Raw genomic sequence first — 27,492 nt, 5'->3', positions numbered from 1 at the left:
ACTAGTCACTGAGGTAGTGTTGTTGGATGGTACATTTGAGGTTACCAGTAAAACTCAAAAAAAAAAAAAAATTGAATTAATGTATTCCAACATAACATATCAACATATGCTAACACAGAGCAAGCATCAAATAGAATTTTTATTTCACCTCTGTTCTAAAAGTACAAACTGCCAAGGTCGGACCTAGTTAGTACTTGGATGGGAGATCGCCTAGGAAGACCAGGTGCTGTAGGTATAAAAAATTAAAAAATAAGGGATTGTAAGCTAACAAGGTCCTTGCAATCTGTGAGGTCAACCAAGGGTTGCCTCATCTAAAAAAATAAATAAATAAAATAAAATAAAATAAAAATACAACCTGCAGAACTCAGTCTAACATTTTCAAATTTAATAGTTAATCTGAATTTTTACTGAATTTTCGAATTTATAGAAATTCTTAGTGTTTCATTCAGGTTGTTTCAGTCAAATTTGCGATGCTCTAAGAAAACAGAATAACCCAATTTTACTACCACAATTAGAGCAGCATAGCAAATACCAAGCACTAAATAAATGCTCACTGAATAAAATAAATGTTAAAATATGGCTTGTTACGTAATTTTAAGAAGGATATTGGATGGTAAGTTACACATCCTTAATGTGTAATATATCACTTCTAAGATAAAAGAAAGTAAACACATGTACAATTAATTCATAAACAAGTATCTTCCATCTTGCTGCATTTATGGTCAACAATATATGATTATGTAGGTACTGATCTGTGATAGGTATATGTAATTAGCTTTAGATTGCTAATACTTAAACAATCGATATTACTCTAGACATCTCTTTAATCATTTAATATTACAGGCCTGCCTAGTACAATGAGGAGGGAAACTGTTTTCCCCATTTCCTATATCCTCAACTCCTGTATATAGATAAACTAATAACCCAATCACACTGCCCTTGGATGATCTGGTTACCAGTCTATGAATTCCCTGAAGACATGAATTAAGTGTTTTTATTTTACCTCCCTGAGGTAAAATACTTAATAAGTACATATTGACAAATATACACTAAAGTAAGGGAAACAAACCCACAGAATAAAATGCAAGGCTAGAAACTTTAAAACAGACTAAGAGTCATGAGTGAAATGAAGAAAGTTAATGCCAATCACTTAAAAATGTTTTAATTAGAAGAGACACTTAAAAATGGTGTAGATGACAGAGGTTTTCTTCATCCCTCTTGGCACTACATCAAAGTTGCGACTGAAACATGGAGCAAACAGCAAGCAAAGTTGCCTGGGATCTAGATGAACAGAAGCACTACAATTAGGGAGAGAAATAATTAATCAACCTGCAGTGGTAGAAGGCAGGAGGGAGCAAAGACACAAGTCTGTCAGGTCTTGAGTGGCTGAGGGGGACAAAGGCTATGGCAGCACCAGAAGGCGGCTGAAGACACCTCTTAATGAGGCTGTGTCCGCAACCGGACTTCCAGGGTGACAGACTTGTTTGCTCTGAGCACCAGCACTCCGCTGGCTGTCTGCGGGGCACCAGGGACTTACAGGGGGACATTAAATTGTTGGAGCGAGGGCCAGAGGCAATGCTTTCTCCTGGGCATAAGAGGTGGTGGTATCCATGGTTCCTCTGTTGAGTCCTTCCCCTCCCAGTGTGCGGAAACAGAGCTACCACAGCTGAGACATCATCGAACTGGGTAAGAGGTCCCTCTGCCCAGAGGATTCCCTGAAACTCCATTACCCCCAACGCACGGCCCCATCCAAGCCACATCCAGTTGTATCCTTGGTGAGTCTGGTGTTCCTTACTGAGACTCACACTGGTGGTAGCTGGCCTCGGTTTCTGGCGAGGCCTCTTAAAGCAAATATTAGCACAGCATCAATGGATTGCTTGCTGAATCTTAACAGGTGGCCCCAGAAGGGCACAGGCTGGGGCTAAACATGGCCTGCAGCTGAACCCTTCTAGACTGTGCCACTGGACACCTACTACACAAAGCCATGCTAATAAAACCAGGAGACTTAGGAGCTTTGCTTTGTAGGTAGAAACAGAAAAGCAGCCAAAATGGTAAGACGAAGCAGAAACCACATGAGAGAACAGAACAGAGACCCAGGAATAATGGAGTCAAATAATCTAACAGATGCAGAGTTCAAAACACTGGTTATAAAGATGCTCAGTGAACTTAGGGAAAGTGTAGATGAACTCACTGAGAACTTTAATGAAGAGAAAAAAAACACGAAAATGGAAATTATAAAAGGGAACAAGTTAGAAATGAAGAACACATTATCTGAGATGAAGAGTTTATTAGAGGGAATCAACACAGTGGATAAAGAAGCGGATTGAACCAATGACATAGAAGATGGGGAAGCCAAGGACACCCAATCAGAACAGCAAGAAAAAAGAAGCCAAGACTATTTTAATAATTTAAGAAGCCTATGGGACAAAATTAAATGTAAAGACATCCAGGTCATAGGGGTACCTGAAAGGAAACAAGAAGTTGAAGAGCTATTTGAAGAAATAAAGATGGCAAACTTCCCTAACCTAGTGAAAGAAATCAACATACAACCCCAGGAAGCTCAGAGAGTCCCAAGAACCAGGAACCCAAAGAGGCCCACACCAAGACACATCATAATTAAAATGTCAAAGGTTAGATACAAAGAGAGAATCTTAAAAGCAGCAAGAGGAAAGCAGTTAGTTACCTACAAGGGAGCCCCCAGAAGACTGGTGGCTGATTTCTCAAAAGAAACTATGCAGGACAGAAAGGCCTGGCACAAAATATTCAATGAGATGAAAACCTAGGATCTACAACCAAGAATACTTTATCCAGCAAAGCTACCGTTTAGAGTCGAAGGACAGATAAAGAGCTTCCCAGACAAAAATAAGCTAAAGGAATTTTTTTTTTCCATAGTATTTTTTTTTAACATTTTTTAATTTCTCCCCTCCCCCAAACCCCTCCTTTCTAGTAACTACTAGTACATTGTCCACGTCCATGTGTCTCCGTTTGTTTGTTCTGTTCACTTGTTGCTTTTATGTTTACAACCCACATATAAGTGATATCATGTGATTTTTAACTGTTTCTCTTTGGCTTATTTTGCTTAGTATGATTATTTCAAGGTCCATCAATGTTGTTGCAAAAGGCAGTATTTCATGTCTTCTTATGGCTGAGTAATATTCCATTGTATATATGTACCACAGCTTCTTAGCCAGTCATCTATCATAGGACACTTAGGTTGCTTCCATGTCCTGGCCGCTGTGAATAGTACTGCTATGAACATCGGTGTGCAAATACTTTTTCGCATATGAGTTGTAATGTCTTTGGGGTAAAAACCCAGTAGAGGAATTGCTGGATCATATGGTAGATCAATTCTTAGTTTTTTGAGGAACCTCCATACTGTTTTCCGTAGTGGCTGTACCAATTTGCAGTCCCACCAGCAATGTATGAGGGTTCCTTTTTCTCTGCAGCCTCTCCAACATTTGTTATTACTTGTCCTGTTGATTATAGTTATTCTAACAGGTGTGAGATGGTATCTCATTGTGGTTTTGATTTGCATTAATAGCTAGCGATGTTGAGCATCTTTTCACATATTTGTTGGCCATTTGTATGTCCTCTAGGGAGAAGTGTCTGTTCAGGTCCTCTGCTCATTTTTTCATTGAATTGTTTGGGTTTTTTTGTTGTTGTTATTGAGTTGTTTGACTTCTTTGTATATTTTGGATATCTGGCCCTTTTCAGAGGTGTTGCTTGCAAATATATTTTCCCATTCGGATGATTGTCTCTTTACCTGGTTGATGATTTCTTTTGCTGAGCAGAAGCTTTTTAGTTTGATGTAGTCCCATTCATTTACTTTTGCTTTTACTTCCCTTGCCTTTGAGGTCAAATTCATAAAATCCTCTTTAAGTCCAAGGTCCTTGAGTTTAGTTCCTGTGTTTTCTTCTATGCATTTTATTGATTCCAGTCTTATATTCAGGTCCTTAATCCATTTTGATTACTTTTGGTGTGTGGTGATAGACAACAGTCTAGTTTCATTCTTTTGCAGGTGGCCTTCCAGTTTTCCCAGGACCATTTATTGAAGAGGCTTTCTTTTTCCACTGTATATTTTTGGCGTTTTTGACGAAAATTATTTGCCCATATAAATATGGGTTTATTTCTGGAATCTTGATTCTGTTCCACTGGTCCATGTGTCTTCTTTTATGCCAATACCATGCCATTTTGATTACTGTCATGTTGTAGTATAATTTGAAATCGGGCAGAGTGATGTCTCCAGCCTCATTCTTTTATCTCAGGATGGCGTAGGCAATTTTGGGTTTTCTGTGCTTCCATACAAATTTGATGATTTTTGTTCTATTTCTTTAAAAAATGCCAATGGAATTTTGATGGGGATTGCATTAAATTTGTATAATGCTTTAGGTAATATGGTCATTTTAACTATGTTGATTCTTCAAATTCAAGAACACAGAATATTTTTCCATTTCTTTGTATCTTCTTCGGTTTCTTTTAATTGGGTCTTGTAGTTTTCATTATATAGGTTCTTCGCATGTTTTGTTAAATTTATTCCTAAGTATTTTATTCTTTTTGGTGCAATTGCAAAAGGAATTATTTTTTCCATTTCTTTTTCTGACACTTTATTATTAGAGTATAGAAACACTGGATTTTTGAACATTGATTTTGTATCTAGAGCCTTTACTGTTTTTGCTTATTGTTTCTATTAGTGTTCTTGTGGAGTCTTTAAGGTTTTCTATATAGAAAATCATGTCATCCACAAACAGTGACAGTTTGACTTCATTTCTTATTTGGATGCCTTTTATATCTTTCTCTTGCCTGATTGCACTCGTTAGGACTTGCAGTGTTATATTGAATAGGAGCGGCGATAGTGGACAGCCTTGCCTTGTTTCTGATCACAGAGGGAAGGTTTTTAGTTTTTCACCATTAAGTGTAATGTTGGTTAAGAGTTTGTCATATATGGCCTTTATTATGTTAAGGTACTTCCCTTCTATACAAATTTTGTGAAGTGTTTTGATCACAAATGGATTCTTTATCTTGTCAAAGGCTTTTTCTGCTTCTGTTGATATGATACGATTCTTATTTAATTTGTTTATGCGGTGTATCACATTAATCGATTTGCATATGTTGAACCATCCCTGTCCCTGGGATGAAGCCCACCTGATCGTGGTATATAATCTTTTTAATATGTTGCTGTATTCGGTTCACTAATATCTTATTTAGAATTTTTGCATCTGTGTTCATAAGAGATGTTGATCTGTAGTTTTCTTGAGTTATCTTTACCAGGTTTTGGTATCAGAGTAATATTGGCCTCATAAAATGGGTTGGGAAGTATTGTCTCCTCTTCGATGTTTTGGAAGATTTTGAGGAGACTAGGTATTAAATCTTCCTTGAATGTTTGGTAGAATTCACTCTTGAAGCCATCTGGTCCTGGACTTTTACTGTTTGGTAGGTTTTTGATAATTGTTTCAATTTCCATACTGCTGATCAATCTATTTAGATTTTCCAGTACGTCTTGATTCAGTCTAGGAAGGTTGTATTTTTCTAAGTACTGGTCTATTTCTCTAGGTTATTGAATTTGGTGTTAAATTTGGTTTTTCATAGTATTCTTGTATGATCCTTTGTATTTCTGAGGTGTCTGTCGTAATTTCCCTTCTTTCATCCCCGATTTTGTTTATTTGTGTCCTTTCTCTTTTTTCTTTAGTGAGTCTAGCCACGGGTTTTTCAATTCCATTAACCCTCTCAAAGAACCAGCTCTTCGCTATTTATTTTTTCTATTGTTTGTTTTCAATTTCATTTATTTCTGTTCTAATTTTGATTATTTCTTTCTTTCTGCTGACTTTAGACTTCATTTGTTCTTCCTTTTTTAGTTTTTTAAGATGAAGTGTTAGGTTGTTTATTTGGGCTTGTTCTTGTTTTTGGAGATAGGCCTGCAATGATATGAATTTTCCTCTTATGACTGCTTTTGCTGTGTCCCAAAAGTTTTGATATGTTGTACTATCATCATTCATTTCTATATATCTCTTGATCTATTTTTTTATTTCTACTCTGACCCAGTCATTCTTCAGTAGTATGTTGTTTAATCTCTACTTATTTGTGATTCTTTCCACTTTCTTTTTACAGTTGATCTTTAGTTTCAAAGCATTATGATCAGAGAATATGACTGGTATGATTTCAACCCTCGTATCTGTTGAGCCTATCTCTGTGTCCCAGTATGTGATCAATCTTTGAGACTGTTCCATGTGCACTAGAGAAGAATGTATAGCAGCTGCTTTGGGATGGAAGGCTCTGTAAATGTCAAGTATGTCCAGCTGGTCTAATGTGTCATTTAAGGATGTTATTTCCTTATTAATTTTCTGTTTGGATGATCGTCCCTATCTGACAGTGGGGTATTTAGGTCCCCTACTACGATACTGTTTTGGTCTGTTTCTCCCTTTAGTTCTGTTAGTATTTGCTTTACATATTTTGGGGCTCCCTGATTGGGAGCATAGATATTAATAAGTGCTATGTCTTCTTGGTGCATGATTCTCTTTATCATTATAAAGCGTCCCTCAATATCTATCTTTACCTTTTTTATTTTGAAGTCTATTTCATACGATATTAGTACCGCTACCCTCGCTTTTCTTGAATGCCATTTGCTTGAAATATCATTTTCCACCCTTTCACTGAGTCTGTATTTGTCTTTGGAACTGAGATGTGTCTCCTGGAGGTAGCATATGGTTGGGTTTTGTTTTTTGATCCATTCTGCACTCTGTGCTTTTAAGTGGTGAGTTCAGTCTATTAACATTTAGGGTGATTATTGAAATATGAGGTCTTCTTATAGTCATTTTATCTTTTGCTTTCTGGTAGCTCGGTGTTTCCATTGCTTCCTTGTCCTTGGGTTTCTGTTTTCTTTATTTTGGTTGGTTTTTGTGGGTTTTCCCTCTGGTCCTTCTTGTTTTATGTTATATACTTTGGTTCTAAATCTCTGGCCTGTGGTTATCATTACAAATATGAAAAAGATAGTTGTATATATACAGTAGTCCTTTTTTCTGCGTGTTTCCATTCCCTCTTGCGAATTTGGATCTTTGAATCTTCCCCTTTTGTCATTGTTGTCTCAATTTGTCCCTCTGTATGCTGAACGTTCATTACTATCTTGCTATAGCAAATTTCTTCTTATTTTAAGCTTATAATGCCCTGATCGTAGTAAGGGTTGTACTTCTCTGCTTTTATTGGCCTGCTAGTGACCTTACTCTTAATTATGGGTTTTTGTTTTTGGGGGGTTTTTTGGTCCTTTTGTTGTAGGTGAGCTGACCTCTTTCAGAATTTCTTGTTGTACAGGCCTTGTAGTGGAGAATTCCCTCAATTTTTGTATGTCTGGAAAGGTCTTTATTTCTCCTTCATTTCTAAAGGAGAGCTTAGCAGGTTACATTATTCTTGGCTGGTAATTTTATCAACACCAAGCAAGTATTACAGGAAATTTTAGAGGGGTTCTTTACGAAGAAAAGATGTGTTTCAAAAGCATGAACACATTCCTATCAACAAGTATCTCAAATGGAAAAGAATTAAGTGCTCCAAACAAAAGATGGGGTGGCTGAATGGATAAGAAAACAAGACTCCTATATATGCTGCCCATAAAAGAGTCACTTCAGATTAAAAGACACATATAGACTAAAAGGAAGGGGATAGAAAAAGATATTGCGTTGATGGACCTAGAGGGTATCGTGATGAATGAAGCAGTCAGATAAAGACAAATATCACATGATTTCATGGACATGTGGAATCTAAAGAATGAAACAAACAACAATAAAAATGGAAACAAACTCATAGATACAGAGAATATTTTGAGGGCTACTAAATGGGAAAGGGGTTGTGGGAGGACGGTGAAAAAGGGCAAAGGGATTAAGAAGTACAAATGGATAATTACGAAATAGAAATGGAGATATAAAGTGCAGCATAAGGAAAATATTTAATAATGTCCTAATAAATATGTAGGCGGAAGATGGATACTAGATTTAGTGGGGTGATCACTTTGTGAGTTATATAGATCTCTATCCACTATACTGTACAACTGAAAAACATATTATTGTATGCCAACTATAATTGGAAAAAAAAAAACTCATTGAACTGTACAATGTAAATACAAGCAACCTACTGTCTATTAATTTTCCATAAAGCGGGGGGGCAAGGAGGAAACACTTTAATTAGATGGCCTATATCAGAACTTACTGAGCTAGGCAATATAAAAATATATCTTAAAGAATCATTAAGATATCAAATATTCAACAGAAGCAACAATTTAAAGCATTAAGACTAAGTACGTTATTCTATTTCTATAACCTTGTTTTCATACCTTTTCAACCTTAATTCCACTTATCAGTTCCTTCCTTCAGCTCTTTAATTATCCTTCCAATTAAATGTTGCATTCTTTCCTTCCCTCACTCAATCATTTTCACTTCTATTCTTTGAGGTAGAATAGACCTCATATTCCTTCTATTCTTTCAACCTAACAGAAAATTACCAATATTGTCTTTGTCATCTCTCTTGGTAATTTGTATAAAACAAAAGAATTGTAAAAAAGCAGTGAATGAAATGATATCACCAGTCAGGTGGAGAGACAAAATCACATGCATTAATCTGGGTGGGTGATTTCATAACACTAAGCAGCTAATCAGAACCACATGCATATGAAAGGGAGTCTGACAGGCATCAGTGAGTCCTTGGGGTTACTGCAGCAGTACAGTGTGGGGTAAGAGAAAAGAACAGACAACTTGCTGGTGGTAAGGACAGCCACAGCCCAGTATTACAACTTTTTCCAACTTATGCCCTTCAGGGGGAAGCAGAAAGACAGCAGGAATGCAGGAAGCTGTCAGCTATCTGGACTAGCAGAGCTGGGTAACCGATTTTAGGATGTGAGCAGCAGTAGCCAACTAACACCAGGTGCCAGTCTGAGCAAACTGGCCTGAGTACCAACTTGAGGACACAAAATAAAGACTGCTGTTCCCAGGGAACTTTGGAATTTCAGTTTTATTACAGAACAGATTCTGAGAGAGGCAAGAGAGGTACCTGGAGAGGAATTATGTATTACATTATTTAAACTAGGTTGGTAGGGAGAAATAATTTTTTGAAAGATAGCAACTGCTAGAAGGAAATAGAGTACATTCTTTTAATTACATGAAAGTAACTTTTCAAAACCAGTCAACATTAGGTCTTGTAGGCATGGGAAAGTTCACCCTAAAGACCGATGTCTTATGGAATTCACAAACAAAAATAAAACCTCTTGAATAACTTTATACTCAGCAAGATAATGTAACAGCGAAGGGTATGTGTGAAAAAGTTTCTATAACATCCTAGAACTGGACTGTCAAAGCAGCACCTTTAAACAATCAATTTTATTCAGAGCAGTGCAGGGCAAAATTTACTCTTACCCGTGTCCAAGAGTTAAGTTTCAATTCTCCAGAATTCTGTGGTTCTTTGTTAATCAGACAACATAAGCACCATATTAAAAATTTTTGGCTTTCATCTGCAAAAAGAAAAACTAAAATGAGTAGGTTTTATCAAATAAAAAGGAAAGATAATTAGTATATAAAATTTAAAATACTATATTTACAGGAAATATATTTATTATATTATAGGAAAATCTAAAACTACTAAGTTTGTAGAACAAGTATCCAGGGCCACGTGTGAAACTTAACTTTGTAGGGATTTTTCTTCTTGTGGTTTTGGGATCACTTATGCTTAGCCCTTGTGTGGTCAATTCCCTTTCTGTTAGAGCAGCAATTTTTAAAGCCAAAAGAGAATGATGGAAAGAACTAAGAGAACTGGGCTTTTCTCAAGATTAGTTCTTTATTTCACATTTCAAACCCTAGTAATTTCAACCTTTTTAAGGCCACATTACTATTATAGGCAGTAGTCAATATTTCTGACTTAATTTTTTAATTTTCTAATTTACCAAAACACTCTCACCTGTTAAAAACAAATTCAACATAAGGATTGTTTAACACCAAATGGTTTGGATAAAACAGAAGCCTCTTAACATGCTCTGAATTCTTTACTCTAAAATTTAAAACTTCACCAAGTATGCGATGAAAATGCTGAACTTTGAACTCTTATATTTGATGAGAATATATAGTCTGTGAACCATTCTCTTTGTCCTATTATGGAAACTGTGTCCATTACAGTTGGAAATTTTATAATGATTAAAAAGCAAAAATAAGGCCTAAAAACTGAAGATGTCATTACCTGAAATAGAACCAAGCAACTATGAACTTTATCACAAGGCCATGGAGGTGAGACTGAGAAAATCCACAGTTGGAATCAATCCCTCTGCAGAATCATCCAATGCCCTTGTGGTGTGGTAAAATAAATTTTGCTTCTATCTTTCTAAATTCTTCTGGCTTGACTAATAATCAAATTAATATGAGACAGATTAACAGGAGAAAATGACCAAATTTATTACACATGTACATATGGGGGTTTCCTAAGAATATGGGACAAAGGAGAGATCAGACAGTTAAGGCTTATATGCCATCTTGGGTTAAGGAGAAGGAGGTGGGGATTGTGGTTTGGGTCTTCAAATGCCAGGAAGACAATTCACATGCATATAGAAAAGCAAATGTTTAGTAAATAAATGTTTGCTGGACCATCTTTAACAATGGGACACAGAGAGGACTTTGATTAAACAGGCCGTGCTAAGTTCCTCCCTGTCTATTAACACTTAGTTCATACTGAACTATAGTTACCTATGACAATAGCTTTCTTCCTGAAGCAGGTTCTCTAAATTCTTTTAGGTAGCTGAAGAAAAGGTAAACTCAGTCTTTTGTTAATTAAAAATAACCAGCTTAAAATAATCGATCTCCCAAAAGGCATATTTTGGGGTGGCAAACTCTGCTTTACCTCACCCTTTACCTTCTTCTGTCTTCTACAATCTCATAAACACAGCATTTCTAAGGGTTTCATTAACAAGAAATAAGGAAAATACAAGCTACAGTAAGCTACCTCTGCATTTTCAACTGTACACTAGAAGACATTAACAGTAATTTTTAAACACATTTTCTCCCATACACATCCACAGACTTACGGTCTACTAATGACAAACATCTCTGAACAAACTTTATCTGAGGGACTTCACTTTTTTTCTCCGAGTTTTTATGAGCTCAAATACAGCACTGGCTTGCTTGAAATCAATTATTTCAAGAATCATATAATCTCTAATGATCTTAAGGTTTTTCAGGTTAAACCAATGCCACTGATTAAAAATGTGACTGTTGTATGTCTTATGCTTTAAATATGAGAAGAAATTCTGTCTTCACATTGTAAATGTGACACACAACCAATGATATATTTACACAAGCAGCTTCCTGTGTTAAAACAAAACAAAACTTGATGGGGAGCATTTTCAAAACCCAGACATTCAACACCAAATAAATGAATGAATGAATGAATGAATGAATGAATAAATAAATAAGAGAAATGTTAATTTATGGAACTTAAACATAAATGAATCTAAAATATGGGAGTTTCTCCCAGGTGTTGAGTGATTCTGCACATTTAGTTCAACAAGTGTATTTATTTTTCTCATAAAAAAGTGAAAAGAGTCAGAGATCACTCAACTTTTAGGAGGTGACTTCCTTCACCCAGAGTCAATGAACTGAAATACACTGAACTGTACTGCTCATTAACTTACTTTGCTTTAGGAATTTATAGATGCAAGCCATCACTTGTTATTTATGAGTGTCACCAGCACTCACTACAGGGGACGGCATCTGTCAAGATCCTCCCTGGAGGCCCTGACTTTGGACTGGAGAATCTTGCCTGATGGTTTAAAGGAGATGGGAAACTGCCTCAGACCATAGTGAACTGACTGCAGATCGTAGTGAAAATTTAGACTCTAAAAAAGAGTGAAAGGAAAAGGAACATACCAACTTATATTTGCCACCTAAAATTTTATTTTTTTTGTTATCTTGAATTGAAATTTCAAATAAAAACTAAATTATTTTTAAACTTTAATTCTATAGTTTAATAGTGTGAAGGCAGCATTATTATTATTATTATTTTTTAAGACAATAAATACTGTTTTAAACTCCCAAGTTTGCGGGCAAATTGTTATACAGCAATAGACAGCAAATAGTGAGGAAGTCAGGTTATAGCTGTTATGCTCAATTATGAGAGCAGAGCTAGAATCAAGGATTCCAAGGAGGTAAGGGCAGTAATTTTATATAGAGAACATCACTGAATAAAAGGTATTCTCTCCCTTTATCTATTTTTTCTCTTCTCTTTGTGATGTTTTTTCATTTCCAAATCCTTCCTCCTTCCCTATCCTTATTTCTGATCCTGTTCTCTTTTAATATTATAGGAGAAATGCTTTTTTCCTTGATGGAAACTGTTTACTTTTACCACATTTAAAAAGAAATTTTGATATTATTTACTGTAAGAAAATATCATTTTCTGAAAGAAAGGGCCTGACTGGTGAAACAACAGCATACAGGCAAGATTTGATTATTCATGTGCTGTGAGTCTCTTCTATGAGCTCAGAATCAAAGTGTACCTCAAACAGGAAACTGAAATTTAATGGGCAGTTCAAAAGGTAACACATGCATTGAAACAAAAGAGGTAGAGAACTTGTTTCTGGTTGTCAGAGGGGGCCAATGTAATGAAGATAAGGTGCTAAGAAAAGATCACAGACTGATGCAAGTTTAAGGGATAGGGCTAAATTGGTCCAGCCTCTAGCAGTTTTACAAATAAGGAATCCAAAACCCAGCAAGTTCCATGGCTTGCCTTAGAAAACCCCATCTTATCTACTGTCCTCTAGGAGTCAGCCCCAGCATGAGCTACCCTGTGAAATTCTCCTTCCCCTCGGCTCCTTGTTCAGACTTCCAGGATACCAATCTCACTCTGAGTCTGGCTGATCTGCTCAGGTCTTTCTTCTCACCTAACCAGAAAATGGGCAAAAATTGCGAGATATGTTTTCCTAGGCCCTGGCTTACAGGAAAAAAAAAAAAAACCCTTAGTAAATTTATGTCCAGTGAATATATACATTCAGGTGAAGCTGCCCCGTGGCAAAGCTAGCACTGGAATACTTCAACCACAATGGTGTCATCCATGGGCGTTAGATCATAACACCAAAGCGAGCTTTAGAGGGGTGGGATCCTGGCTCTTATTAGCTTTCTATTCTGAAAAAAGCGACTTATTTACTCCAATCCATAATTACCTATCCTCTAAGACTATCATCATAAAGAACTCAATTAGATCCACTATGCAATCCACAGAGAACAGCACCTAACACAAAGTGAGCAATGCCTTTCATTCTACTTTTTCGATTCTACAACACAAACTTTCCCACATTTTAACATTCTAAATTAGGGATGTGTCTTACATGCACCATGTACACTTAGAGGACATAGTATTTTTTTCTAAAAAGCGGTATCCAGTCCATGAAATATCTAACGATGGGTGGTGCTTTTATGGAGGAAATTCAACAAGTTTCCTTTTTCCTTCTATCAGCATCATCAGCCTAGCTCAATGTTTTTCAAACTTTTGGTCATGACCCATCAGTGGTTTGTGAAATCAGTTTTGGGTCATGAAGACCATTTTAAAAATAGTATAGTGAATATGGATTGCACATAATAAAAATAAGCATTCTTTAATGTGTGTGTGCATGTATAAGTATTTGTGTGTTTAAGTGTACGTGTACATACACATATATACATATATACACATTGTACAGAGAATGTATTTCTGGTTAAAGATGTCTGAGAAACAATGGCATAGCTGAAATATACTAACATAGGGCAGGTAAGTGTGGCCCTGGTAAATGTGGCAAACACAGTGATGGCTATATCGTGTTTTTGCCATTTCAGATTAAAACTTGAACAAGCTGAGTGGGTGGAGGGAGAAAGAATCAACTCAAGAGGGAAGAATAAGCAAAAGGCATAAGTAGAGAGGAAGAGGAATAGATTAGGGTGGGGAGAGAGCAAGTGAGTTTGGGTGTATTTGGTGCACTCAGGCATGTATACTCACAAGACCAAATGTGATGTCCCTTTCCCACCTAGTTCCTAATGACTTGTAACAGGCTAGGAGAAATTATACAATTCTTTAAAACATCAAAAGAGGAATATTCATTTTATTTTTATTCTGATATATTATGCAATCAATATTTGAATAAAATATATGAGAAGTAAATATTACATTAGCTAATACTACAGTCAAATCAAAGCAATAAACTTCAACTGTGTACCTTTAGAAGTGCCTGTTCCATCCTATGGTAGGCCCTAGGATGACATAGAGACCTAGAACCACATTTCTTGCTTTTGAAAGGCATTTGGTTTTCCAGGGTATCAGACAGGCAAACCAACAATTATAAAACACTGTAGTATGTGTTATAATTAAGGGAAATGATGGCGGCTATAGACACACTGAGAGAGGTTCCTAACTCAGCTGCAGCAATGCGATTTCAAAAGTTTAAGAGGATGAGAGATGAGAACAGAGTTCTAGTCAAAAGGAATTGCGTGTCACAAGCCCTAACATCATGTGCCTTCAGGCGCAGTTAGTAATTTGACCTGGCTATAATGCATGTGGTGTAGTTGTGGAAGATTAAACAGGAAATGAGGCTGGACAGGTAGGCAGGAGGTCAGTAAAAGAACACCTCCCCCAAAGTTTCCCCAAATTCCTCTTAACTTTGTGTAAAACCAAAATGTCATCCCAAAATAATGGCAGAATCATGCAGGATTCGGACTCTGAAAAATGGTTTTACACATGGAAAGCAGTATGTGAATTAATATGAAACTGTGAAACAAAAGAAATGATTTCACTGCTATAACCATTTTACGTTGTAAAAATAAGGTTATGATAATCATTGGGGAGTTTCTGCCCTCTAACAAAAGGAATTCCATTTTACTACAGATCTGCATGTGTGTATGTTTATCTGTACATATACAAACATGTATTGACAACAATAAAGGATGTCATCTTTGTAATGGGGCAATGAATACATTTAATAAGTTGCTTCAAGAAAAACAGAAGACAGGTTTATAATTTAATCATTTGAAGTTTGTGTTTTGAGAGGACATGCTTTGAATCTTACCATATGCTAAGATAAAAGGATTCCAGCAAGTTTTTGCCAACAGTTGATCAATTGTGGGGAATCTTTCAATGACTGTACTAGAATCCTGTAAAAGAAAATTGTTTTGGTGAGTAAAAGTGCACTATGCCACTTAGAAAGATTAAACTGATACTATAGGTTAAGGGAGCTTCAATCCTTCTTGTTCAGCATATATTTAAGAAAAGTAGGAAAAACAGGATTAGAGAAGATCTTAGTTATTCAAATAAAATTTAAAAGCAACCACCTTCTTTCTCCTTAAACCAGGTCACCAAAACTAAGATGTACAGCACATTTAGGTAAAATCAATTTTGTTATAAAATTATCTTCATTTTATTCATACTTAAAAGTCAGGAAAGAGCACTGTATTTAAAAATAACAAAGACTGCATAATAGCAAAGGAAAAAAACCTATTAAAGGTGATTAATATCTTTATAACCTCATTTTCATCCAGGAGTTTGATTCTAACATAATTAGAGAGGTTCCTAATTCAGCTCCATTAGGGCCATTTCAAAGAAGTTTAAGAGGACGAGAGCTCTGGAGCTTGTAAAAAGAAATAAAAGTAGCCAAAGCGTAAAGATAAATATCTGTGTTTATTACTATTTTGATTACTATATGCTAATGACATCATTTTTAGTCTACAACAACTTAAAACCTGAGACAAAAAAGATTGACCAAGTAGAAAACAGCTTAGGATTTAAAAATATACATGCTGTTGTATAACTGGCCCTTTTCCCACTTCACCTTTCAGAAAGTTCAAAAATAAGACCAACCTGAGATAATGTACACATAAGCTGAAATTAGAAGCATTTCCTACTATTGCAGCAATAAAGTCCTCACATTTGTCTCTTCCTCAAGGCTGGTCTTACACTTTCTGGAACTTTTTTAAAGTCAAGTTACAAAAACCAGTTTTAAAAATATTAGTATTGGTCGTTCATACAGAACTGCATCTTTCCATATAGTTTCTAAAGACATAGTAACCCATATCATTAACATGAATAATTCTTCAAATTTCCTACTTGCTTCCTTGACAAAGGAATAAAAGTATAACACAAGAATGGCTATATTAAATGATCATTTTTTTATCTTTAAGTTAGACAGTAAGTATAAAACAAATATTTTTATAATATGAAAACATGTTAATTTATAAAATATTGCAAAAATAAATCTTATGTCAAAATGAAATTATATCAAATTTTTAACACAATAAACTATATAACAATTGTAAAGACATTCAAAATCTTAATATTCACCAGAAAAGACAACTTAAAATATTTTTAAGAAGAGATCTTAATATTTATCATCTCTTAGTAGAGCCCACTTTAAAACAGGGTTGAGGAAAGGGTAAGCATTTCAGCAAATTCTTAAAAGTTTGAGATGCAAAGGCCCTTAAAAGAATCCCAATTATTACCTAACAACATGTATCCAAATCTTGTTTGTTTAAAACCATCTTGATTGGTCAGGAACTCTCATGTGACAGTATAATCAAGAAGGAAAGACTGAAGTCACAATAAATCAGAGACAAGGAAACCACTTCCTGTCTGTATTACCTACAGGTAATTTGTCTTTCTACTCCTTCAATATATTAGGCCAATACCACAAATCCTTGACCTTGGATCAAATTCAGGCTTTGTAAAATATGGTAGAGTCCCTGATGTCACAAAACTTCATTAATTTTGGTCCACAACTTACCATCTCTTTCAAAGCTTCATACATCTGCCTCAAGAACTCCTGAAACTGAGGCAGGTGATGGCAGGTGTCTTGCTGGGTTTCCAAAGTGGAGGCCTGGCCCCACACAGAAAGCTTACACATCCAAAACTGATAATCGGAAAAAAGGCCTCCTGAATCTTGAGCCATTTCAGCTGAAGGGAAAAGATGATGTACTTTCACAGTGGCCTGCCAAGCACCAAAGGAAACAGTAAGCACATGTCAAATCTTTAAGAATGGGGGAAAATGAAGCATTTTTAAAACAATCTTTTGGTGTCTTCACAATTCACTGATGAGTGAAAGGGGGATTACAAGAGACTAAAGTAGCATGCACTCTGTGGAGTCACCTCTGAGTTATTTTAAAATGTGTCACCCAGCTGTAGCTCCAATCATTACCATCTGAACTTTTTATCATGAATAATATCATTACACTAAAAGTCATTATACCTCCACAGGCACATGTTAATTATGTACAAAAAGCACAGCTGATAATACTTTATATCTTTTTAAAATTGAGCTATTTTTAAATGTTTGGAATATGAAGTTCTAGTATTTTAATGTAATGGGGAATCAAAAACATCCATGGGCATTTAATAATAGTCTGTATCTAAGAAATGTTTCTGAAGTTCTCACATTTTATATGCATTTCTGGCTCCTCAATTAGTTGTAAAAAATATCTATGCACTACTGTGTAATGAATTTTCTTCCCAGTTTTTCTTCATTTCTTAGGAAAAAAGTAAAATAATTCATTCCACATGCATCAATTTGAATAGATTTGCTTGATCTAAAGAAATGTTTGATCTCAATACATTCACAAGAACTCATATTTTAGTAAAATATGATAAACTCCAATTACTAAAGAGGTGTACTAGTCCTAAGTGACAACATAAAAATTCAAACTTGACTTACTGTACCTAAAGTACATATTAAAAGTAACAGTGGAGTTACACAGTGAGCCTGTGCTCAGGCAGAGCTAAGGAAATGGACTCCCGGTGCCCCACCACCATCCCAGTTCCTGGCCATCCTCACCCTGGGCAGTACACTGGGCAGAGAAGGGAAGGCTGCTTCAAGAGGTGCAGGCCTTTAAAGACTGGTGCTCTCCTGGGGCAGGGATGACACTCAGCTATCTAATTTCAAAAACCTACTCTGCAAGTGGTGAGTTTAAATCCTCAGCAGCAGGATTTAATAATTAACAGATAAAATGCTCCCAATTAAATGCCAAAAACATCGAAAAAGAAGGTTCTCATCACTAAACAGGAAAACAAGAAAAAATTTAAAAAGATTGCACAATTTGGCTGTAGTGCAAAAAAAAAAAAATCTAGATCAGGAAGATGAGTTTTAAAATAGTACTAAAATTTAATTTTAAAAAGGTTCATGTTAAAATGATAAAAAAAAAAGGCTTAATAATAGAGGGAATACATGCATACTGTGAAATGGCACATAATAGCCCAAAATGATTCTCCTCTTTCTCTCACTATCCTCATCCAAGTCATCACAAATACCTGTCAATTCTACCCCAAAATAAATACAGGCATATCTTGTTTTATTGCACTTAACTTTATTTTACTTCTAGATATTTCATTTTCATAAACATTGACCCTCTACAGCAAAAAGATTACAATTCTCTGAAGGCTCAGATGGTGGTTAGCATTTTTTAGCAATAAAGTACTTTTTAATTAAGGCATGTATATATTTTTAGACATAATGCTATCAAGCACTTAACAGACTATAGTATAGTGTAAACGTAACTTTTATATATACTGGGAAACCAAAAAATATGTGTGACTAGCTGTCTTGTGATATTTGCTTTATTGCAATGGTCTAGAACCAAACTCAGTATCTCTGAGGTATGCCTGTATGTGTGATTTGATTAGATTTCATCCACTTTTCACCTCTACTGCCCCTATCCATCCCATCTCCATTCATGCCTTCCCTGGAATCTTCTACTTGGTCTCATCTGCCCCTCTCCAATTTATTTTCAATGAGAAAAAACAATTCAACACAATTGACAAAACGTCTTTCCCAAATTTAAATCTCACTCAGCACATTCCTGCTTAAATTCCCCCTCAATCCCCAAATCTACCTCCAAAATATTCTTTGGAAAGAAATCCTAACTCCTTGTAGAAAAAAATTCCAGCTCCTTAGTAGATTCTCTAAGGTCCTACAAAATATAACTCCCACACACCCTCCCACCTCGCCTCTTCTCAGGTGACCATAGTCCAGTCCAGGCCTCTCATCTGTTCCACCAACAGACCAAATCCTTCCCTATTCCAAGCCTTTCTGCTGCTTCCTCCACAGCTACTATCACATCAATAATTACCCTGGGCATTTATTTGTTCACTTAGTTACTGTTTTCTCCACTGGTATGTAAACCTGTCTTCCTAGAATTGCTACATACTTGGCAAGTACTCAATAAATATTAAATAATGAAATGAATAATTCAATTATTTTTCAAGATATAAGCTAAATGCCATACAAAATGCTTTTCCAGATAGAGCATTTTAATTTTTAAAAGGTAGCTCCCTCCCAAATTTTTATTTTTTGTTACCTATGTGAAACTTTATTAACATTCCATTTTAGAAATACAATCATTCATACATACACCTTCTATGCTCTTGGGAATATAGTAAATACTTATGCATCTAGCTCATTTAATCCTCGCAGCAATCCTATGAAAGAAGTGCAATTAATATCATCATTTTACAGAAGCATGGAGAGAGTATGTAATTGCCGAAAGTAAATTTATGTAAAAGCCCAAATGAAGTAACTGCTAGTAAAGAGCAGAACTATGGTTGTGAGATTTGAATTCTGAGAGTCTAGCTCTAAAGTGGGTGTCTTTATCTAAAACCTACCAAAAAGTAAATGTCCAGGACCTGATGGCTTCAAGAGTGAATTCTACCAAACATTCAAAGAAAATTTAATACCCAGTCTCCACAAAATCTTCCAAAACATCAAAGAGGAGACAATACTTCCCAACCCATTTTATGAGGCCAATATTACTCTGATATCAAAACCTGGTAAAGATAACTCAAAAAAAGAAAACTACAGACCAATATCTCTGACTAACATAGATGCAAAAATCCTAATTAAGATACTAGTGAACCGAATACAGCAACATATTAAAAAGATTATATACCACGATCAAGCGGGCTTCATCCCAGGGACACAAGGATGGTTCAACATTTGCAAATCGATTAATGTGATACACCACATAAACAAATTAAAAAATAAGAATCGTATCATATCAACAGAAGCAGAAAAAGCCTTTGACAAGATAAAGAATCCATTTATGATCAAAACACTTCACAAAATTCGTATAGAAGGGAAGTACCTTAACATAATAAAGGCCATATATGACAAACTCTTAACCAATATTACACTTAATGGTGAAAAACTAAAAACCTTCCCTCTGTGATCAGAAACAAGGCAAGGCTGTCCACTATCGCCGCTCTTATTCAATATAACACTGCACGTCCTAACGACTGCAATCAGGCAAGAGAAAGATATAAAAGGCATCCAAATAAGAAATGAAGTCAAACTGTCACTGTTTGTGGATGACATGACTTTCTATATAGAAAACCCTAAAAACTCCACAAGAACACTAATAGAAACAATAAGCAAAAACAGTAAAGTCTCTGGATATAAAATCAACGTTCGAAAATCCATAGCGTTACTATATTCTAATAATAAAGTGTCAGAAAAAGAAGTGGAAAAAATAATTCCTTTTGCAATTGCAACGAAAAAGAGTAAAATATCTAGGAATAAATTTAACAAAACATGTGAAGGACCTATATAATGAAAACTATAAGACCTTATTAAAAGAAATCGAAGAAGATACTAAGAAATGGAAAGATATTCTGTGTTCTTGAATTTGAAGAATCAACATAGTTAAAATGACCATGTTACCTAAAGCATTATACAGATTTAAGATTTAATACAATCCCTGTCAAAATCCCATTGGCATTTTTCAAAAACATAGAATAAAAAATCATCAGATTTATATGGAAGCACAAAAAACACCAAATTGCTAAAGCCATCCTGAGAAAAAAGAATGAGGCTGGAGACATCGCTCTGCCTGACTTCAAATCATACCACAAAGTGACAGTAATCAAAACGGCATGGTATTGGCAGCAAAACAGACACATGGACCAGTGGAACAGAATCGAGAGTGCAGAAGTAAACCCATATTAAATGGGCAAATAATTTTTGACAAAAAAAGCCAAAAAACATACAGTGGAGAAAGGAATGCCTCTTCAATAAATGGTGCTGGGAAAACTGGAAGGCCACCTGCAAAAGAATGAAACTAGACTGTTGTCTATCACCACACACCAAAAGTAATCAAAATGGATTAAAGACCTGAATATAAGACTGGAATCAATAAAATGCATAGAAGAAAACACAGGAACTAAACTCAAGGACCTTGGACTTAAAGAGGATTTTATGAATTTGACCTCAAAGGCAAGGGAAGTAAAAGCAAAAGTAAATGAATGGGACTACATCAAACTAAAAAGCTTCTGCTCAGCAAAAGAAATCATCAACCAGGTAAAGAGACAATCATCCGAATGGGAAAATATATTTGCAAGCAACACCTCTGAAAAGGGCCAGATATCCAAAATATACAAAGAAGTCAAACAACTCAATAACAACAACAAAAAAACCCAAACAATTCAATGAAAAAATGAGCAGAGGACCTGAACAGACACTTCTCCCTAGAGGACATACAAATGGCCAACAAATATGTGAAAAGATGCTCAACATCGCTAGCTATTAATGCAAATCAAAACCACAATGAGATACCATCTCACACCTGTTAGAATAACTATAATCAACAGGACAAGTAATAACAAATGTTGGAGAGGCTGCAGAGAAAAAGGAACCCTCATACATTGCTGGTGGGACTGCAAATTGGTACAGCCACTACGGAAAACAGTATGGAGGTTCCTCAAAAAACTAAGAATTGATCTACCATATGATCCAGCAATTCCTCTACTGGGTTTTTACCCCAAAGACTTGACAACTCTTATGTGAAAAGATATTTGCACACCGATGTTCATAGCAGTACTATTCACAGTGGCCAGGACATGGAAGCAACCTAAGTGTCCTATGATAGATGACTGGCTAAGAAGCTGTGGTACATATATACAATGGAATATTACTCAGCCATAAGAAGACATGAAATACTGCCATTTGCGACGACCTGGATGGAACTCGAAATAATACTAAGAAAGAAGCCAGACAGAAAATGTTGGAAATCACATGATATCACTTATATGTGGGATATAAAGCTAAAAGCAACAAATGAACAGGACACAGACTCAGGGACATAGACAATGGACTAGTAATTACCAGACGGTAGGAGATGGGGGAGGAAGGAAGAGGTAGACAGTAAAGGGGTTCAAATATAGGAAGGCTGGGGGAGGGTGAAGTGGGTAAAGGGGATCAAATATATGGTAGCTAAAGGAAACTGGACTCTGGGTGATAATCATACAATAGAATATATAGATACCAAATTATAATGTACACTTGAAAATTATATAATTGTATTAACGAAAGTTACCCCAATAAACTTTAAAAAAAATTTTTTAAACCTGAAAAATGCACCAAAAAAAATGAGAGAAAAAAATGAAAAAAATAAAGTGGGTATCCTTAAGTAAAGAAATAAACTGAAGAAACAAATTGATGAATTTCTTATATATTTTGTGTGGTTCTAGGTACAGATCAGTTTAGATATTTGGAGACAATTAACTGAAGAACTGTTTTTTCCATTTTTTAATTAAGATAGAGTTAACATGTAACATTGGTTTCAAGTATACAGCATAATGATTTGATAGTTCTATACATTATGAAATGATTGCCACTGAAAGTATAGTTAACATCTGTCACCACAGTTACAAATTTTTCTTGTGATGAAAACTTTAAGATCTACTCTCTGAACACCTTCCAAATATGCAATACAGTATTATTAACTACAGTCACCATGCTGTACATTATATTACCACCTCTTACTTTTTTATAACTGGAATAAACGGAAAAACTTTTTGACAAAAGAGAAAAGAAACATTTTATTATAATAAAATTACAGACAACCTTTTGCTTAGCATTGGAAATGTTTTGATTGTTTAAATGGAAACAGGCAGTACTGTGGTCCAGATGTTCTATTACACAGCCTGTCTGAGAAAGAGCTGGGGCCACAGATGCTAGTGGCCAGGAAATGGTGGTGTCTTGGTTGTGATAGTAGCAGTGGGAGTGCTGCCAGCATTTAGTGACCAGTAGCCAAGGATGTTGAACATAACGCAATACATTGGGACAGCAAAGAAAAATGGTCTGCCCCAATGATGATCCTACTGAGAAATATTAACTTAACCTGAATACTCCAGAATGGGCATCTGTTGGTTTTGCCTATTGAGCATTCCTCCTGCCTTCTTTTGGTTACAGCACCTTACTTTTGATTTAGGAAACTATCTCTCCTCTATTTTGCAAGTCTTGGTGGTCTGTTAATCAAGGTACCTTGTGCCATCACCAAGGGGTGGGATGATGATTCAAGTTAGGCAAACCAGACTCTACTGGGAATAAATTTGCATTTTGAGTAGATTGACATAGAGTGGAACTAAGTCATTCAAAGACCTCTTCATCTAGAATCCTAGAGCTATCCTACGTAATGTCCTTAACAAGGAAATTTTCAACTCTCTCTTTAATTCTGTCAGCTACCCAACTACCCAGGGGCCTTCCATAAAAATTTCTTTTTCCTTTTTCCCTTAAATTAACCACTGCTGGTTTCTCTGATTTTCAATCAAAGAACACAAACAACTGATATATCTGAAACTGATTAACATTATCTGATACAAACTGACACCAGAGAGTGAGCTACAGTCTACAGACCTTTGGAGAAAGAAAAGGAATTTAGAACTGGTTACTGGCCTAAGTCAGGGGAAATGGTAATGAAACTCCTATTCATCTTAGGGAATTGGAAACCAGAAGTCCATGGAAAAAGAAGGTGAAACAGAACAATGAGGTTTCACCTGCAATCGGGGCACCAGACTCATACTCTTTTAGTAGTAATGAGCAGGTGAAAGCCACTGGACTATCAAACAAAAACAAACAAACAAACAACAACAACAACAAAAAAAACAATGCTGCAAGTCTGGTGATTTATAGAAAACCTCACCTCCCAATTAAGGGGCCAAAGGGTCTCAGTCAATGACAGGAGGCTATCAAACATAAACAGTGACTCCAATCCAAGCTGCACTTTCAGATGTGGGGCCTAAGTGGAACAAATTAATACTAGTCTTGGCACGTAGAATGCAGTTATAAAGCAAGTAAATGCACTTCTTCATTAGAATAAACTGAGGACATGAGAGAGTTTACTTTCATGTGCCTCGGGCATATCAACTCAGGACATAGCACATTACACTAATCTACCATACTGAAGATGTCAGGCTGATATAACCTGGAGAGTAGAAAGATATAGGTGCCTTGCTTACATTTCAGATGGTGGTATATAAATTGCATGAATATGCAGGGCCTGCCACATTAGGGAGTTTCTTGTGATCCAACAGTCTGTGCCAAGTCAGGATATGCCGTTTAAAATAAGGATACACAAGCAACTAACTGGTGCCAGTGGTTGCTTCCAGTGTGGAGATCTAAGTAGCTAAATAAGTGCAGAACAAGAACTTAGGTTTTACTGTATACTTTTTTGTACCTTTTCCATTTAATGCAATGTATACTAATTACTTTAAAATAATAATAATAAACAAAAAATAAAATGAATGATAACTGCTGTACCTTACACCTTATAAGAGGCAAAATCCCTGGTTAACATCTTGGGGATTCTGAAGGCAACATATATTGCATGGGTTTTAGAACTTTTATCTGCTTCTATGCCTTGCAATGAGAAAATATGGGTAGGGCCCAGAGCAAGAGTCACTGAACAGCTGATCCATGCTGAAGCACTCTGCTACTCAGTTCATATAACCCAGCATAGCCAATAGTGTTTAAGGCATGTGTGGAAGATTTGGATTCTGGGAAGAGCCTATGGCAAGCCTCACTGAAAACTAATCTTCCAAGTTATAAAGCTGGGTGTGTCCAGCAGCACTCTATCATCATGTGTAAATTAGGCCTGCTTGGTCAAAATGCATGGGTGAGGTTTTTGAATGCTATCTGTATATGTCTTGCTTGCTACATCATATAATTTTTAAAATGCCCTCCTCTTTCATTCCCCCCCACACACTGAATATAGGGAGCATATTATTAGTAAATAAATTTTCTAAAGTCTGTAATTCACAGAATAAAAAAGATGAAAAGAGCAACTAACGTTATCCAGAACTCCTGGGCTTGAAGCTAGATACATTAATCAGGCAGTACTTCGGATTATCTCCATCTCTTAAGAATGAGATAGCTAAATTATGTTAGTTGGAAATGTTTTAAAAATTCTGTATGTGGAAAGCAGTAGGTTCGAATGTCCTGAGTAACTAACAAGTGCAAGATAGTGAGTATCGGTGGTTTCTGCCCACCTAGCACCCTTTTCTGTTCTTTTAATATATACGCGCCCCATTTTAGCTCTCAATAACTGTCCTTCTTCCTTTCCATAGAGTTTTAGTAAGACTATGGATCAAGGTGTGCCTCCTTAAAAATGGGAGAGTTACACATGTCTAACAGTAAAACTAACAGCTAGGAAATATTCTATACAAATAAAATGAAGTTTATGCCTCTTTGTCTGATACCACTCATAAGTGGCAGACATTCATCCAATGAAAGCAGCTTATGATATTCTCACTTAAAACACAGGCTGTGTGGCACAAGTAAAATTTTATTTATGATGCTTATTCTTTTTTTTGTACCTGTTTAATGAGTGTTTTTAAATACTCAAAAAATTAGAGAAAGCAGCCAAATGAACACCTATGTATCCATTAACTAGTTCAAACAATTATTAAAATTTTCCATATTTAAAGCAAATTATAGGCATCATGTCACCTTACCCCAAATACTTTGATTTGTATCTCTTTTTTATAAGAATTTTTAAAAAGAAGAAACTTAACTACACTAGCTCTTTCATACCCAATAAAGCACTAATATTATCTAATAGCCCATCTATGTTCAAATTTCTTAAAAGTTTCCCTTTATATTTAGGTTGTTTATATTTAGATTCAAGTAAGAGCTACACATTGCTTATGGTCAAAACTCATATTTCTCCTTTAAAGTGTACCAAAATAATGTTAAAAAGTCTCTTTAATCTGTAACAATTACCCCTCTTTGTTTTTTTTAACATTTTCATATCATTTATTCCCTGAGGAAAAAAACAACACATTTGACCTATAGAATATCTCATACTTGTGCACTTGGTTGACTGCATTCCTTTGGTATTATGTTTTGCTAATATCCTATCTTGCATACAAACTGACAGCTAGATCTAGAGGTTTCATTAGATTTGGGGTGAATTCTTTTGCAAGAATACTTCATTTGTGGTGTTATGTACTTTGATTCGAATCTGAAGGCACATAATGTTGGGTTGTCGCATGTATCAGAATGTTGAAACTAACTAGGGGTTTCAGGTATTGTCAATCCAGCCATTAAAGTTCACCATTAACCTTGCCCCTAATGGTTTTATGATCTATTGGTGATCATTTTATATCCAGTAGGGTTCGAAAAATAGTGACTTCCTAATTTTATCCATTCTTCTGTTTTTGTTTCTTGATGTACATAAATTTTACAATTTTAGGTAGTCAGATTAACAATCTTTTCCTTTAGAACGCCAATGTGTCTCTCTCTAACCCCGTGAAACTGCCCTGGGAAATTGTTCAGGACAGGACTTCTTTCACGTTCTAGGTCTCTTCCTGCTTCTTAAGAAATTGCAAATGCCCTGAGAGTGAAACACTGCTGTAGAATGTCTGCTCAGCACTCTACCCTTAGCTCCAGGATCTTAATCCCTTGAGTCCTGAGTACCTTTGCATTTCTCTAATATAAGTATGCCAGATCAATGACATCATCACACATCATGTAACCTCTTGACAACTTCACTGCACATTAGTGAGAGAATGAGAGTGGGGAATGCAAATAATGTCTTTAGCATTATTATGAAAATAGTTTTGCCCTTGTGGCCCTTCTGAAAGGGTCTTAGGAAGACCCAAGGGTCCCTGAGCCACATTTTGAAAATGGCTGATAAAGACAAGCCATGGTACCCACTTGCCCTACTGAATCTAGGTATGGGCAATGTTATGCATCTCTGGAAAATTAGAACTGAGCTTCAGCTAGAGAGTTTCCAAGGGAGACTTTCTCAATTTTAAATTCATGTTCTTTCCATATAAGACACTGTAGTCTTCATGTGACATGGTGGTCGTCACCTTGGGACCCAGGAGTAAGTAAGCCTGAGAGGACTGGTGAACATGTTGCAAGTACCAAAGCAAAAAGATGGACCTGAGTTCTCTCAACTAGTATAGCTGGAGCAATAAAGTAGTCAATGTTGGAATTTTCCTTTTGGTTTAAGCCACCTTTCATTGTTTTTTTTTTGATACTTGTAGTCAAACATGTCCTAGCTGGCACATCTCCTAAGAACCTAGTTTGTCAAACACATTCTGAAAAACACTACTCTGCACAGTATCTGGCACATAGTAAGCACTCAACAAGTAAGAACTGAAGAAGCATATGAATGAATAAGTAAATAAAGCTTTAGTGGATTAGATAGATAAAATAGATTAAAAAAAAACCTGACCGATTTTATTTTGATAGAACCC

At 35.8% G+C, this 27,492-nt stretch overlaps 1 protein-coding gene across 7 annotated transcripts in view; it reads right to left on the bottom strand.

Annotated features, from left to right (window-relative positions):
- The window catches only part of FANCC (FA complementation group C), a 234,016-nt gene that overhangs the window by 138,381 nt on the left and 68,143 nt on the right, over positions 1–27,492 (bottom strand). For all 7 annotated transcript variants that reach the window (XR_005656729.1, XR_005656730.1, XM_039880475.1 and 4 more), the window contains 3 exons: positions 16,751–16,954; positions 15,044–15,128; positions 9,390–9,484 (listed from right to left, as the gene is read on the bottom strand). Coding sequence is in view for 5 of the 7 variants with exons in the window: in XM_039880475.1 (XP_039736409.1) it covers positions 9,390–9,484; positions 15,044–15,128; positions 16,751–16,954 (384 nt within the window). In the remaining 2 variants the exon portion in view is untranslated. The remainder of the gene's footprint in view (positions 1–9,389; positions 9,485–15,043; positions 15,129–16,750; positions 16,955–27,492) is intronic.

This window comes from Pteropus medius, unplaced genomic scaffold (genome assembly GCF_902729225.1).
Source record: "Pteropus medius unplaced genomic scaffold, Ma_sr-lr_union100, whole genome shotgun sequence".
In the NCBI taxonomy this organism is placed as follows: Eukaryota; Metazoa; Chordata; class Mammalia; order Chiroptera; family Pteropodidae; genus Pteropus; species Pteropus medius.
Note: the sequence above shows the minus strand (reverse complement) of the source record. Positions and strands in the feature narration are given on the sequence as shown.